Below are 11,978 nucleotides of genomic sequence, written 5' to 3'. Positions count from 1 at the left end.
AAGAAAGAAAGAAAGAAAGAAAGAAAGAAAGAAAGAAAGAAAGAAAGCAAGAAAGCAAGAAAGCAAGAAAGCAAGAAAGTAAGAAAGTAAGAAAGCAAGAAAGCAAGAAAGCAAGAAAGAAAGAAAGAAAGAAAGAAAGAAAGAAAGAAAGAAAGAAAGAGGGGGAGGTGAGAGGACTGGGGTTGGGGGAAGATAAATAGAAAAGCAGTCATTCCTCTCCCTTGTAATCAGTCACAAATGGAGCTACTGAAACCTCTCAAAGGGGAATCACATAGCCACGTCACCCAATCATTTCCTGCCTTTTGCCCAGCAGGTTAATATGTGCTTTGGTCTAACCACTGAGGAACCTGTCCCCACCCCCACCCTCACCTCTTCCACAGACACAGGCCAAGGAAACACCAACCTTCAGCAAGGCCCGGTTACTCAGAAGGCAGTCCATCAGCACCGGCTCATATTTCTTGACCAGGGTGTCCCAACTGTGGTCACTTGCCATGATGCTGCTCTCGTAGCCTGAGGTAACTGAAGAGCCAATGGAGGAAGAATCCAGAGAACAGGAGATGGCTGCATCAGTATGCGTGAAAGAGAAAACCTCCTTCTCAGGCTGGGTACTGCTGGCCAGGAGTGTACCCACAGGGCCTTGGGCAGATCTGCAGTCGCAAGGCTGAGAAGCAAGCCTCAGGTCCTCACAGGCTCCTGAACTGCCCTGCCTCTTGACAGATTCATTCACATTGGTATTCTCTGTTCTTACATCTGTGGGACTTTGACAGGTACGCTCTACCTCCTTTGTGAGGAGGCAACCTTCAGCCTCTCCTCGCTCCCCAGCAGATCGCAGAGAGAGCCGTATGAAACTAAAACTTGAGTTAAAGACATCATGAGGGCTAGGTGGGGTTGTAGGGGTCTGCTGGCAGCCTACGTGGTCACAGGAGTTGTTTGCTTCCTTCTGTACCGAGGGGTCCTGAGTTCTGATGCCCTCAACCACCTCCCAAGGGTCTAGGGGGACCTCAGGCCTATGTGGGGGTGGAAAACTTCCCAAACAAACAGAGGCAGAGGAATCAGTAAGATCAGTTACACTGTCGGTCAGTTTGGTACTTGATCCTGGCTGAGACCAGAAATTTCCCGGTATACTATGCCCTATGACCCTGCTGCCTTTGAGGATGGGATTCCCAATTGAGGAACCAAAACCCTGTCTTATCAAATCCGAGTCTCCCAGTCTGGCCATGGTACAGGTCTTCAGCTCAGCCATTCCATCTTTGCTTTGGCCCAGCTCCTTCAGGTTGAATGATGGGTGAGCTGCAGCAGAAAGGCATTCTATCCGGGGCCTGGTGTCTGTCCTCATATAGCCAGGCCTTCTTGCCAACCTCTTCTTCTGAAAGGAGCCAGTAGGCAGCAACTGGCCCTGCTTACCTGAGAAAATGAAAGAAAATGACCCTATCAATCCATTAGTCTTAGCTGAAACTACTCTTGGGGAAGGTGAGGATTCCTTAAGCTTTGGGGAAAAGATGTCACAGATGTTACATATCCCATACCTTGGTGCAACTGGCATAGATTAGCTACTAGGCTGCACAAATTGTGAATGTGACCCAATATGGTCATTTTTACATTTGTATGCTCTTACATAAACATTTTCTGAAACTCTTCGCTTCAGAACATTCAGAAATACTATATATTTTTTTAAAGTTCCTATGCCTAGCAGAGTAAATGATCAGACTATTAGTTATGCCCCTAATTCAACAAAAGAACTCCAGCTGCCTACCTGTTGGTCCTTTCCCAGCTTGCAATGGAAATGGCAAACAATGGAAATCAACTCATCTGAAGCTGAAAAGTCAACATACTCATAAAACTGAAACTAAGACCATTCCCTGTGTCTACTTATTGGATATTACTTATGGAAAATGGAAGGATTTCAATTATTCAAATTCCAGGTTTCTCCCCTATTCTAGCACTTAAATAAGCATCAACTAGTTATAGACCAAGGAACTAGTGAGAGAAGTACATAAGTGAGAGAAGTACATATGACCACCTGATTAATGCACATTAACTTTTATATTCAGTGATGCCATTATAGAAGAGGGCTTCTTGAAAGTTTCTCTAACCTAGGGTTAAATTACCGTTTGGTATTGTTTGTTATGCCCACCTAGAGGCTCTTCATACAGTGTTGGGGCAGGACTTGAAAGCCATAGAGCAGGCACAAGTCTTACACAATCACACTTCAGAATTCAAATGAAATAGAAGGTATTAAGTGAAAAGTCTGGAGCAGCAATAAAATGTAAGGTGATAGTAGCAAGGTTAGGGGATAGGGATTAGACTTATAATTTCACTGGGAATTCCCAGAAAAGGAAACTCCCTTTTCCGATTAAAGACAATATCATATTTGCAGATTCTAATCTTAGAGTTTCCTGGAGCATAAAAAGGTTAAGATTCTTGACCAGTGTATAAGAAGTGAGACTTGAACCAAGGGCTTCCTGACTTGAGGACCCAGTTCTCTACCTAGTATGACAGTGATGGTGACAGTGACGGTGACGGTGATGGTGACAGTGACGGTGATGGTGATGGTGAATGGTGATGGTGATGGCAGCGGCGGTGGTGGTGGTGGTGGCGGCGGCGGTGGTGGTGGTGATAGTGATGATGATGGTGGATGGTGATGGTGAATGGTGATGATGATGATGATGGTGATGGTGATGGTGATGGTGATGGTGATGGTGATGGTGATGGTGATGGTGATGGTGATGGTGGTGATGGTGGTGGTGGTGGTTGTACTAATCAATGCTATTATCTCAAGGGTGATCTTTGAGACCTAGGTTTTCCTTTAGGACAGCTTAAGAACTATTAAACCAACAATTTTTAACCTTGTTAGAATTTCAGTACATCAGTGTCTGACTTTGTCAAAATTTTAAGGACAAAAAATCTGTGATATATTTATTTTTGTCATTAAAGTAAAAAATTATTTTCCCTTGGAAAAATTTTTAAAGTATAGCAACATTCTGGGTATTAATGGGAAAAAAATTTTAAACAGTCAGGAATCAATTCATCCAAATAACAAAAGCAATGATCTTTTCTCTGAAACATAGATTCTTTTGAAGTTTTTTACTATAAATTAGTTTTATTTTTAATTTATGGAATAAAACAAGCATTTTCATAACAGTACAATTAAAAAAGACAATTGTGCATGAAACCACAATTTGCTATTCCTTTCAAATATACAACAAAATTATCATGTAATTTTTTTCTTTCCTCCCCCACCCTAGAGATGACTACCATTAGACACAAATAGGTATATATGTAAAATTATTTTATACATATTTCTATTTATCAGTTCTTTCTCTGGATGCAGATAGCATCTTTCTTCATAATGTCCTTCACAGCTAATTTGGGTATTTATAATAGACAAAATAACTTATTCATTCAAAGTCGTCCTTAAAACAGTATTGAACTTAATACTTACTAGCTGTGTGGCCCTGGGCAAGTAACTTAACCCGATCACCTCACCAAAAGCAAAAAAAAAAAAATATTGAAATATAGATTCTTTTGTAACATTTCATGATGTAATGTAAGAAAGTTCATTAACCAACCCTGCACCAAAATATTTCCCTAGTCAAGCATCTCTCTGTCTCTAGATTAAATTCGGGGGTATTCAGTCAGGCTTTGTCTCAGGAAAGGTGAAGATAAGCACTGGTCTCCACAGTGCTCCTGTCTAGTGGCAGGTCACAGGATGCTGACCCTGGCAGGCCAATGGGCAGCACAGTGAGGCTGGCATCTGGCCAATTTGGCAGCGATGCCATTTGTGAGCTGTTAATGCAAGAGCCAGGGTAGTGATTAATCTAAGAGAGGAAAAATGAAGTGGAACCGATCTACTCATTTAAAGTACCTCCCTCGTCACACACACACACACACACACACACACACACACACACACACACACAGAGGACCTCTCAAATCACTAATAGTTCTGATACGCTTTTTCGGCTTCCAGATAAAACCTGCTATAAATATGGGGTTCTACTGTAAAAGACTTCTATAAGTCTCTGTGATAGGAATCATCCATTTATTGGAAACCAAAGATCTACCAGTCCTCCAGAGAAATGATCGCCAGAACATTCCAATTCATTCCAATCCAACATTCTAAAACTTCTTGCAAGTGCACACTTATGTAAATTTTAGTTTGGCATAGGCTTGGCCTACACACAAAACTCTGGGTAACTCATCTATAGCAGACTGTTAAGACCAAGACACCAAGAAGTTCTATCAACACCAGGTCACCATATGATAATGCCCACCCTTCCCTCCTACCTTTCAAATCCTCACAGAAGCGTAGAATTTAGAATTAGAGGGGATGCTGTAGCTCATCAAATCTAACTATTTTATTTTATAAATTAGAAAACTGAGGCCAAATGAGTTTAAAGAATTACCAAAGGTCATAAAAATGTAATAAGCATTATAATATAACATAATCATGTAATAAGGAAAAGTAAAGTTGGGGAACAAAACAAGTTTTTATTAAGTGCTTACTATGGGTTAGGCATTGCACCAAGTAGTTTACAAAGTGCTTTCATTTTATTCTGACAACCCTGGGAGGTAGATGCTATTATTATCCCAATTTTACAGATGAAGAAACTGGGACAAAGAGAGGCTAAGTGACTTGCCTAGGATCATACAGGTAAGCGTCTGAAGTCAAATTTGAACTCAGGTCTTGCTGACTCAAGGCTCAGAGCTCTTTCCACTTAACTGTCTAAGTGAGAAAGCCAGGATTCAATTCAGTTCCTCTAATTCTAGACCCAAAGCTCCTTTCATTAACCTATTAACTAATCAGCAATTTATTGAATGCTATGTGTTTGTGTACAATGTGCAGCTTGTGGTACAATGGATAGAGAGCCAACCCTGGAATCAGGAGAACCTAAGCTCAAATCTGGCCTCAGATTTGAGGCCAGTGTGATCCTGGGCAAGTCATTTAACTTACTGGCTGTGTGATCCTGGGCAAGTCATTTAACCCTGTTTGCCTCAGTTTACTCATCTGTAAAATGAGAAGGAAATGGTAAACCACTCCAGTATCATTGCCAAGAAAACCCCAAATGAGATTATGAAGAGTTGAACATAACTGAAAGGACTGAATAATGAACAAACATGTACAACACTGTGCAAGGTGCTGTACAGAATATCAAAGGCATAAATAACAAATACAACAAATATGTTTTAAGTCTCTACTGTGTGCAGAGCATGTGCTAGGTGCTGGGGAGATAATAAATCAGTAAGAATCCTTTGACCTCCCATTATATGCCATGAACTGATCAAGATTCTGGAGAAACAAAGACAAAAATGAAAATACTCCTTGATATCAAGGAGCTAACATGTCTGGCTGGCTATCTTTCTCCTCTGTCTCTCTGTCTCTCTCTCTACCCACACACACATACACACACACACTTATCTCTATGTATGCATGTGTAAATGTATACAACATAAAAACAAGGCTATTTGGGAGGCATGGCACTAGAAGCTAAGGGGAATAGCAAAAGCTAAATGTATCATCAGTGAACAATTTTTGAATGTCTGTTGTGTTCAGGCATGTTGCCAAGCATTGGGGATAAAAAGAAATAAAAACATAGTCTCTGCTCATGAGGCACTTGAACCTATCTGAAAAGAAACCTGGGACAGTAAAAAGGGCACTAACCTTAGAGTCTAAAAACCTGAGTTTGAATCCTTGGTCTGTTGATACTAGCTCTGTAACCTGAGCAAGTCACTTAACTTCTGTGTCTCAGTTTCCTCATCTGGAAAATGGGTACACTTATAAGATCAACAACACAGGATTGTTGTGAAGAAGCAGCTTTGTAAATCATAAAATAAATATATTTATTTTACATGAAAAATACCCAGTTCTGAGAACCACATTTTGAGAAAGACATTGACAAACTGGAGTACATCCAGAAGAAGGTTGCCAGAGTGATAAAGGAATATTTTATAAGAAGATCAGGTGAAGAAAATTAGGGTGAGAGAGAGAAGACTTCAGGAGACATGATAACTGAATTCCATTATTTCACAGAATCACACCAAATAATATAATCTCAGAGCTGGAAGGTATTTCAGAGGTTATCTAATCTAATTCATATCTGAACAAGAATAAAATATCCAATATACCTTCCAGCCATTACTGGAAGAACACCAATGAATGGAAACCCACTACACTCTAAGGCAACTCATTCACTTTTGGATAGGCTTATAGGTTCATACATTCATTTAGAGCTAGAAAAAAAATTAAAGTTCATATAATTCAACCTCTTCCTTTTATAAATTAAGAACTGAGACCTAGAGAGAAAAGCCACATCAGGCAGAATCAGGATTTGAACTCAGGTCTTCTGATCCCAAACCTAGCACTCTTCCCATGGCACCACAGTTTAGCAGGAAGCTTTTCCTTACAAGCCATAATTGGCTTCTTTGAAACTTTCACCCATTGTTTCTACCTCTCTGGGACCAAGCAAAATAAACATAATCCCTTTTCCATAAAACAGCCATTCAAATACTTGAATCTTTTACTTCATGTCCAACTACAAATCCTCATATAGCATGTTTCCAAGGAATCTCATCAACCTAGTTACCCTCCTCTGGATTCTCTCCTGTTTATCAATGCCCTCCCTGAAATTTAGTGCCAAGAACTCAACACAACATTCCAGAATTGGTCTGATTAGCTCATAGGACAATGATCTGACCAGAACCCAATATAGTGATTTGATCAGAAGAGAGTATGCAATCTATGAAAGACAGAAAAAGTAGATAGAGAGCTAGCCATGTAGTCAGGAAGACTTGGATTCAGATTCCATCTCTGACACAAACTAGCTGTGTTACCTTCGCAAGTCACTTAATCTTTCTTTTTCTCAGATAGCACTGATACACCTGAAAAATATAGAGCAGGTATTAATTTGCATTAGTAGAGGAATTCCCTCATATCAATAAAAACAAATGTTTAGTACAAAAATTTTTTTTAAAGATCACATTTTTTTTTTTGGCTGTCATAGAAATGGCAAACCACTTCAGTATCTTTGCCAAGAAAATCCCAAATGGGGTCACAAAGAGTTGGACACAACTGAAATGCCTCAACAACGACAAAAATCACACTGTTGATCTTATTAACTTACAGTCCACTAAAACCCCTAATTTTTTTAATGAGCAACTATCTAGTATGTCACTTCAATCTTACACTTGTAAAGTTTATTTGAAGAGTTTTCCCTCAAAAAAAAAGTAAAATTATTCTGTATTCCTCTACAAGTCACAGCTAGAGTCCATGAATGTTTAGAAGCTATAGGCAACCAGATTTGGGGTAAATATAAGAAGTATGTTTCTAATAATTAGAGCAATCCAACAACGGAATGGGCCACTTTGGACCAGGGGAATTCCTTGTCAATGAAGTCTTCAAGCAGAAGATAGATGATCAGCTATGGGGAATGTCATATGGAAGAAACCTGCATGCATCCAACCTGCATGAGTTGACCTCTACATATAACTCTAAAATTCTGATTCTGTGAAGTAATACTACAAAGGATTATACTACATGCCTGATGAGTAATGCATATTGTAAATGCTGCAAGACTTCAAAAGAGAAAGTGAACATTGTGGGGCCTGCACAGTTCAGGGAAGGCTTAATAGGGGAGATGGGATTAAATCTGGGCCTTGAAGGAAGGGTAGGAATTTAGTAAATTGAGAGGAGTTGGAGGGACCTTCCAATCAATCAATAAATATTTATCAAGTGCCTACTATGTGTAGGTCTTCCAAGGCGGGGATGACTCCATAAACAAAGGCATAAAAATTCACATGGTGTGTCCGTATGGCTCCATTCACATGGCGTATTTAGAGGAAATAGGGAGAGCAGTTTGGCTGAAGCAGAGAATGTGTCTAAGAGTACTATGAAATAAGTCTGGAAAGGTAGGTAGAACCCAGATTTTGGAAATACAGGAGTAGTTTATATTTTACCCCCATAAGCAAAACAGATATAATGAAGGCTTTTTTTTTAAAAGCAGGGGGATGACATTTGCAAAATAGTATGTTTTAGGAATATTGACCTGATTGTGACATGTTAGATAGACTTAGGAAAGGGGGAAGGGGAGGTGTGGACTACAAGCAATCCTCCAAGGGAATCAGCCTCTTTGTCCAGGGCCTAGCCAGGGCTAAGTACAAAGAACCTCACAATATTAGGACTGGAAGGAAAATTAGAAATATTCTGCTTTAAAGCCTTCATTTTACATAGGTAGAAACTGAGAATCTAGGAAGTAAAATGACTTACCTAAGGACACACAGCTAGTTAGGAGCAGAGCTGAAATAAGCAATTGTCACAGTCAGGCAGAGCCCTACAGATCAGGTAGACAATTAGAATAAAAGTTAGTCAAGGCAGAGTAGAAAGGGACCAAGACAGGTACACGGAGACCGGATGGAAAAATCCAAGGCAGGCAGAGACAGCAAGTAAGATACAAGATTCTGGTCCACTCAGTCGGAGGGAGCTTCTGACAGTCTCCCAGGAACTGGGAGAACTCTCTAGAAGAGAAATTGTTCTGAGTGGGTCTGAAGTTACTTTGGAGGATCGAATTTGTTCAGTTGGTCCTACCCTCTCCAGAGAATCCTCTTCCTGTTACTATTTGCTTGGCTTACTCCCTATTAAGCTGGGGATCATACTCAGCAGCCCAAGAGAATTTTGTAACTTCCTCAGAGGAAAGGGCCCTCCCTTTCAACATGATGGAGGTCTCCAGAAGAGTATCCCAGTTCTCGGAGGATATAGCAGACTTTTGGGGGGGAGAGCCGAGGTGAAGAGCATCTTGTCCTTTGCATTGGGAAATTTTTCCCTCTTGGGACTTCCTGACACTCTAACAATGTCATAGAAACCTGATTAAAACACTATTGCAACACTCCAGGTTTGAGGTAACAAAGGCCTACACTAAGGCGGTCATTTTAACCTTTTACCCACACCTTACCTCCCCTTCAGAAAAAAAAAAAGGAAGAAGAAAACCTTGGGAAAATACCTTTAAAAATAATGAATCCAAGAGGAAATGAAAATTGGACTCTGGGTTTAATTACAAAAGGAATTGGCTGAGCTGTTTTGCTTATCGTGGAAAAAAAACAATCCAATGAAATCTATATGGTCCTTTGGCTTATTATTTTTTTTTAAACTTATCAAAGTGCCAGCAACATATAGAGGTTTACTGAGGTTAAAAGAATAATTCCATGTAGAAAATAATTCACTGAAGTAATTCTGTATGATTCTCCATAGGTCATCAAAGCAAGCATTCCAAAAATCCCTTTAAAAATTGCTGTTACCTATGCACTATTAACACTAGAGCCTGAGTGAGAAGGAAGAGTCCCTCAGAATTTTTTGGATTGCAAATAACCAACCATGCTATTCTGTCACAAACTGTGAAGATTGAGCCTATGTGACCAGAATTTGGTGATGGGTGGGGTAGTCTTGAGTTACAGGCCAGCTTCTTCAGCATATTCCAGCTTCCAGGAGTCAAACCCCTGATCAGGAAGGTTCACCAGGGTAAGATCTGGAGCAGCAGCACCCTAAGCACAAGATTTTCTAGTGAGTAAAAATCCAAACCCAGAAGAATAAAGTAATAGAGAACAAGACAGCAGAGGGGTAGAGAGAGCTAGAATATGGACTAATGGTTACATTAAACTGCCTAGATCACAGAGGAGATAAGTAGAATAGAAAGCTATTCATACTCATCTTTCCACTTCTATATCCCTGCAACCTAGGGGAATAAAGGCATTCAGCCCCCTATTTCTCTAGGGAAAGTAGCTTCCCGACACTGCCTGAAATTAGGCTTTCACTTTTAAATTTAAATCCACTTGATGTTATATTGGAGGATCAATTCAATCTTTGTATTCTTGTCTCTCTGTCAGAGACTACATAGTATTGGGTTTGGTTTTGTTTGGAGGGGAAGGAGGTTGGTTTTGTTTGTTTTAAAATGTCTTTGATGCCTTCTGTTTGCTTGTTTGTTTGTTTTTACCATATAATCATTTCCTGGTTTAGAACTTCCCCCTTCCCTTAAAGAGAATCCTTGCAACAAGGAAAAACAGCTGAGTAAAACCCAGTGATCAAAGATGAGTATGCAACATTTCACACCCGGCTACAGTTTGTTTGTTTGTTTGTTTTTAATAGGAATCTTAATGTTCCCTTACTTTATTTGTACCCTTTTCTGATTATAAGATTATCCAATCTATTATTTTATAGGCACCCTGGGGCACAGCATGGTTGACTGTCTGCTTACACTTTAAAAGATCATACAATAACCTGATCTTAGTCAGACACTGTGTGTATATCTCAGGAGTAAATTAATATACTGTTTCTTCTCTGTCTCTCCTGTGTTGTTTTTGTTGCTGTTGTTGTTGTTAAGTTGTTTTCAGTCATCTCCAACTCTTTGTGATCCCATTTGAGGTTTTCTTGGCCAAGATATTGAAGTGGTATGCCATTTCCTTCTCCAACTTATTTGACAAATGAGAAAACTGAGACAAACAGAGTTGGGTGACTTGCCCAGAGCCACACATCTAGTAAGTGTCTGAGACCAGATTTTAATTCCTCAAGATGAGGACCTGGCACTCTATCTTCTGCACCATGTAGCTGCCCTGCCCTCTAGTATTGACTTCTAATCTGTCCCCCAAAAATCTGTTACAGAACCACAGAAACTCAGGGAAGAAACCCCCTATAGAAAATGGGCAGCCATCCCCTTCCAACTTCTGGAGCAGGCAAGAACCTAGCTGAAGAAGTAAGGCACATGGGAGAGATGCAAGGTAGTATGTTCCAGGCAAAGCAAACCACTACTATCACCTTGACCACTTCCCCTTGGACCCCAATGACATAGCCTAGGATCCTAAAGTCAGAGTTTTATGAACAGCAGTGCCCCAAAGACCCCTGCTTTCAGCCCTACCCCTGCAACTATCATTTAGGGGAGCAATTGCTATGGAGAATGGACATACCTTCCTTTCTACGAGCACCACCAACTACTTATCAATTACCACCAGTGGGCAGGTAAGCCCATAAACCCTGGGAATGGCAGCACATCCCAAACCACCAGTCCTACTTCCAGCCTCCCAAAGTCATCACCCTAGGAAACAACCCTTACAAAGAAGGGTTCAGCTATCCTCACCAACTGCCACATTTGAGGCAGCCAAGCCAGCCTCGAAGAAGCAGCAAAAGCACCCCAAGTGAGAAATGTGAAGTGGTATATTCCAGAAAAATTGAATCAACACCACCACCTCACCTCAAACCTCAGTGAAGATAGCATACAGCCCTGAACACAAGAGCCTGAAGAATAGTAATGCCTTCCAAACCACCATGCCTGCTTCCAGCCTGGGTCCTACAGGGAGCAATTTTTGCAGAGAAGGGGTCCACCTTCCTTGCCATCACCAATACCAGCTGTTGACCAACTGTCACCAGTGGGCGGGTAAATCCAAAAACCCCCAGACTACCAGCTCTTCTTCCTGCTCAGCCTCCTAAGACATTGTTTTATAAACCAACCCTTATGGAGATAAAACCTGGCAAATGTTTCTTGGGGTGCTGGAGCCCTACCTCCTTAGCAGCTGTGTGGTTTGGTTGTGACTCCTAGAGACCCAGAAAATGACATTATCAGCACCAAAGTCTTCTGTACCATAAAATGGTTCAACATCAGAAATAGGTATGATTATCATGAGAAATGACATTTAAAAATGCATATTACAATCTTCTTTGCCACTGCACCCTTAGGACCATGGGATTTTCCCACCCGGCTTGCAGCTGAAACCTCTATATGTTGTTGCCGTCCCTCCTCTCATTAGAAGATGAGTGCTTCTTGAGAACAAGATCTGTGGAGGACATCAAAGGTAAGTTTCACCCCCTCTGAGTTTCTGTCTTTGTGCCACCCTTTCTACTCAAGAACCAGATGAGGGATAGAAAGGTAGGCAGATGGACAGACTAATAGATAGTGCATATATTGTTTCTTGTATGCCAGGCACTGTGCTGAGAGTTGACT

General features: G+C 40.7%; 1 protein-coding gene across 1 annotated transcript in view; it reads right to left on the bottom strand.

The window, feature by feature from the left end:
- The window catches only part of LOC114049453 (disrupted in schizophrenia 1 protein-like), a 508,708-nt gene that overhangs the window by 430,962 nt on the left and 65,768 nt on the right, over positions 1-11,978 (bottom strand). Inside the window, exon 2 of the mRNA XM_027870705.1 lies at positions 404-1,404. Coding sequence (XP_027726506.1) covers positions 404-1,404 — 1,001 coding nt within the window. The remainder of the gene's footprint in view (positions 1-403; positions 1,405-11,978) is intronic.

The sequence above is a fragment of the Vombatus ursinus genome, unplaced genomic scaffold (assembly GCF_900497805.2).
Source record: "Vombatus ursinus unplaced genomic scaffold, bare-nosed wombat genome assembly UNPS02014798.1, whole genome shotgun sequence".
NCBI lineage: Eukaryota > Metazoa > Chordata > Mammalia > Diprotodontia > Vombatidae > Vombatus > Vombatus ursinus.
The sequence above is the reverse complement of the archived record's forward strand: the minus strand, read 5'-3'. Positions and strand labels throughout refer to the sequence as shown.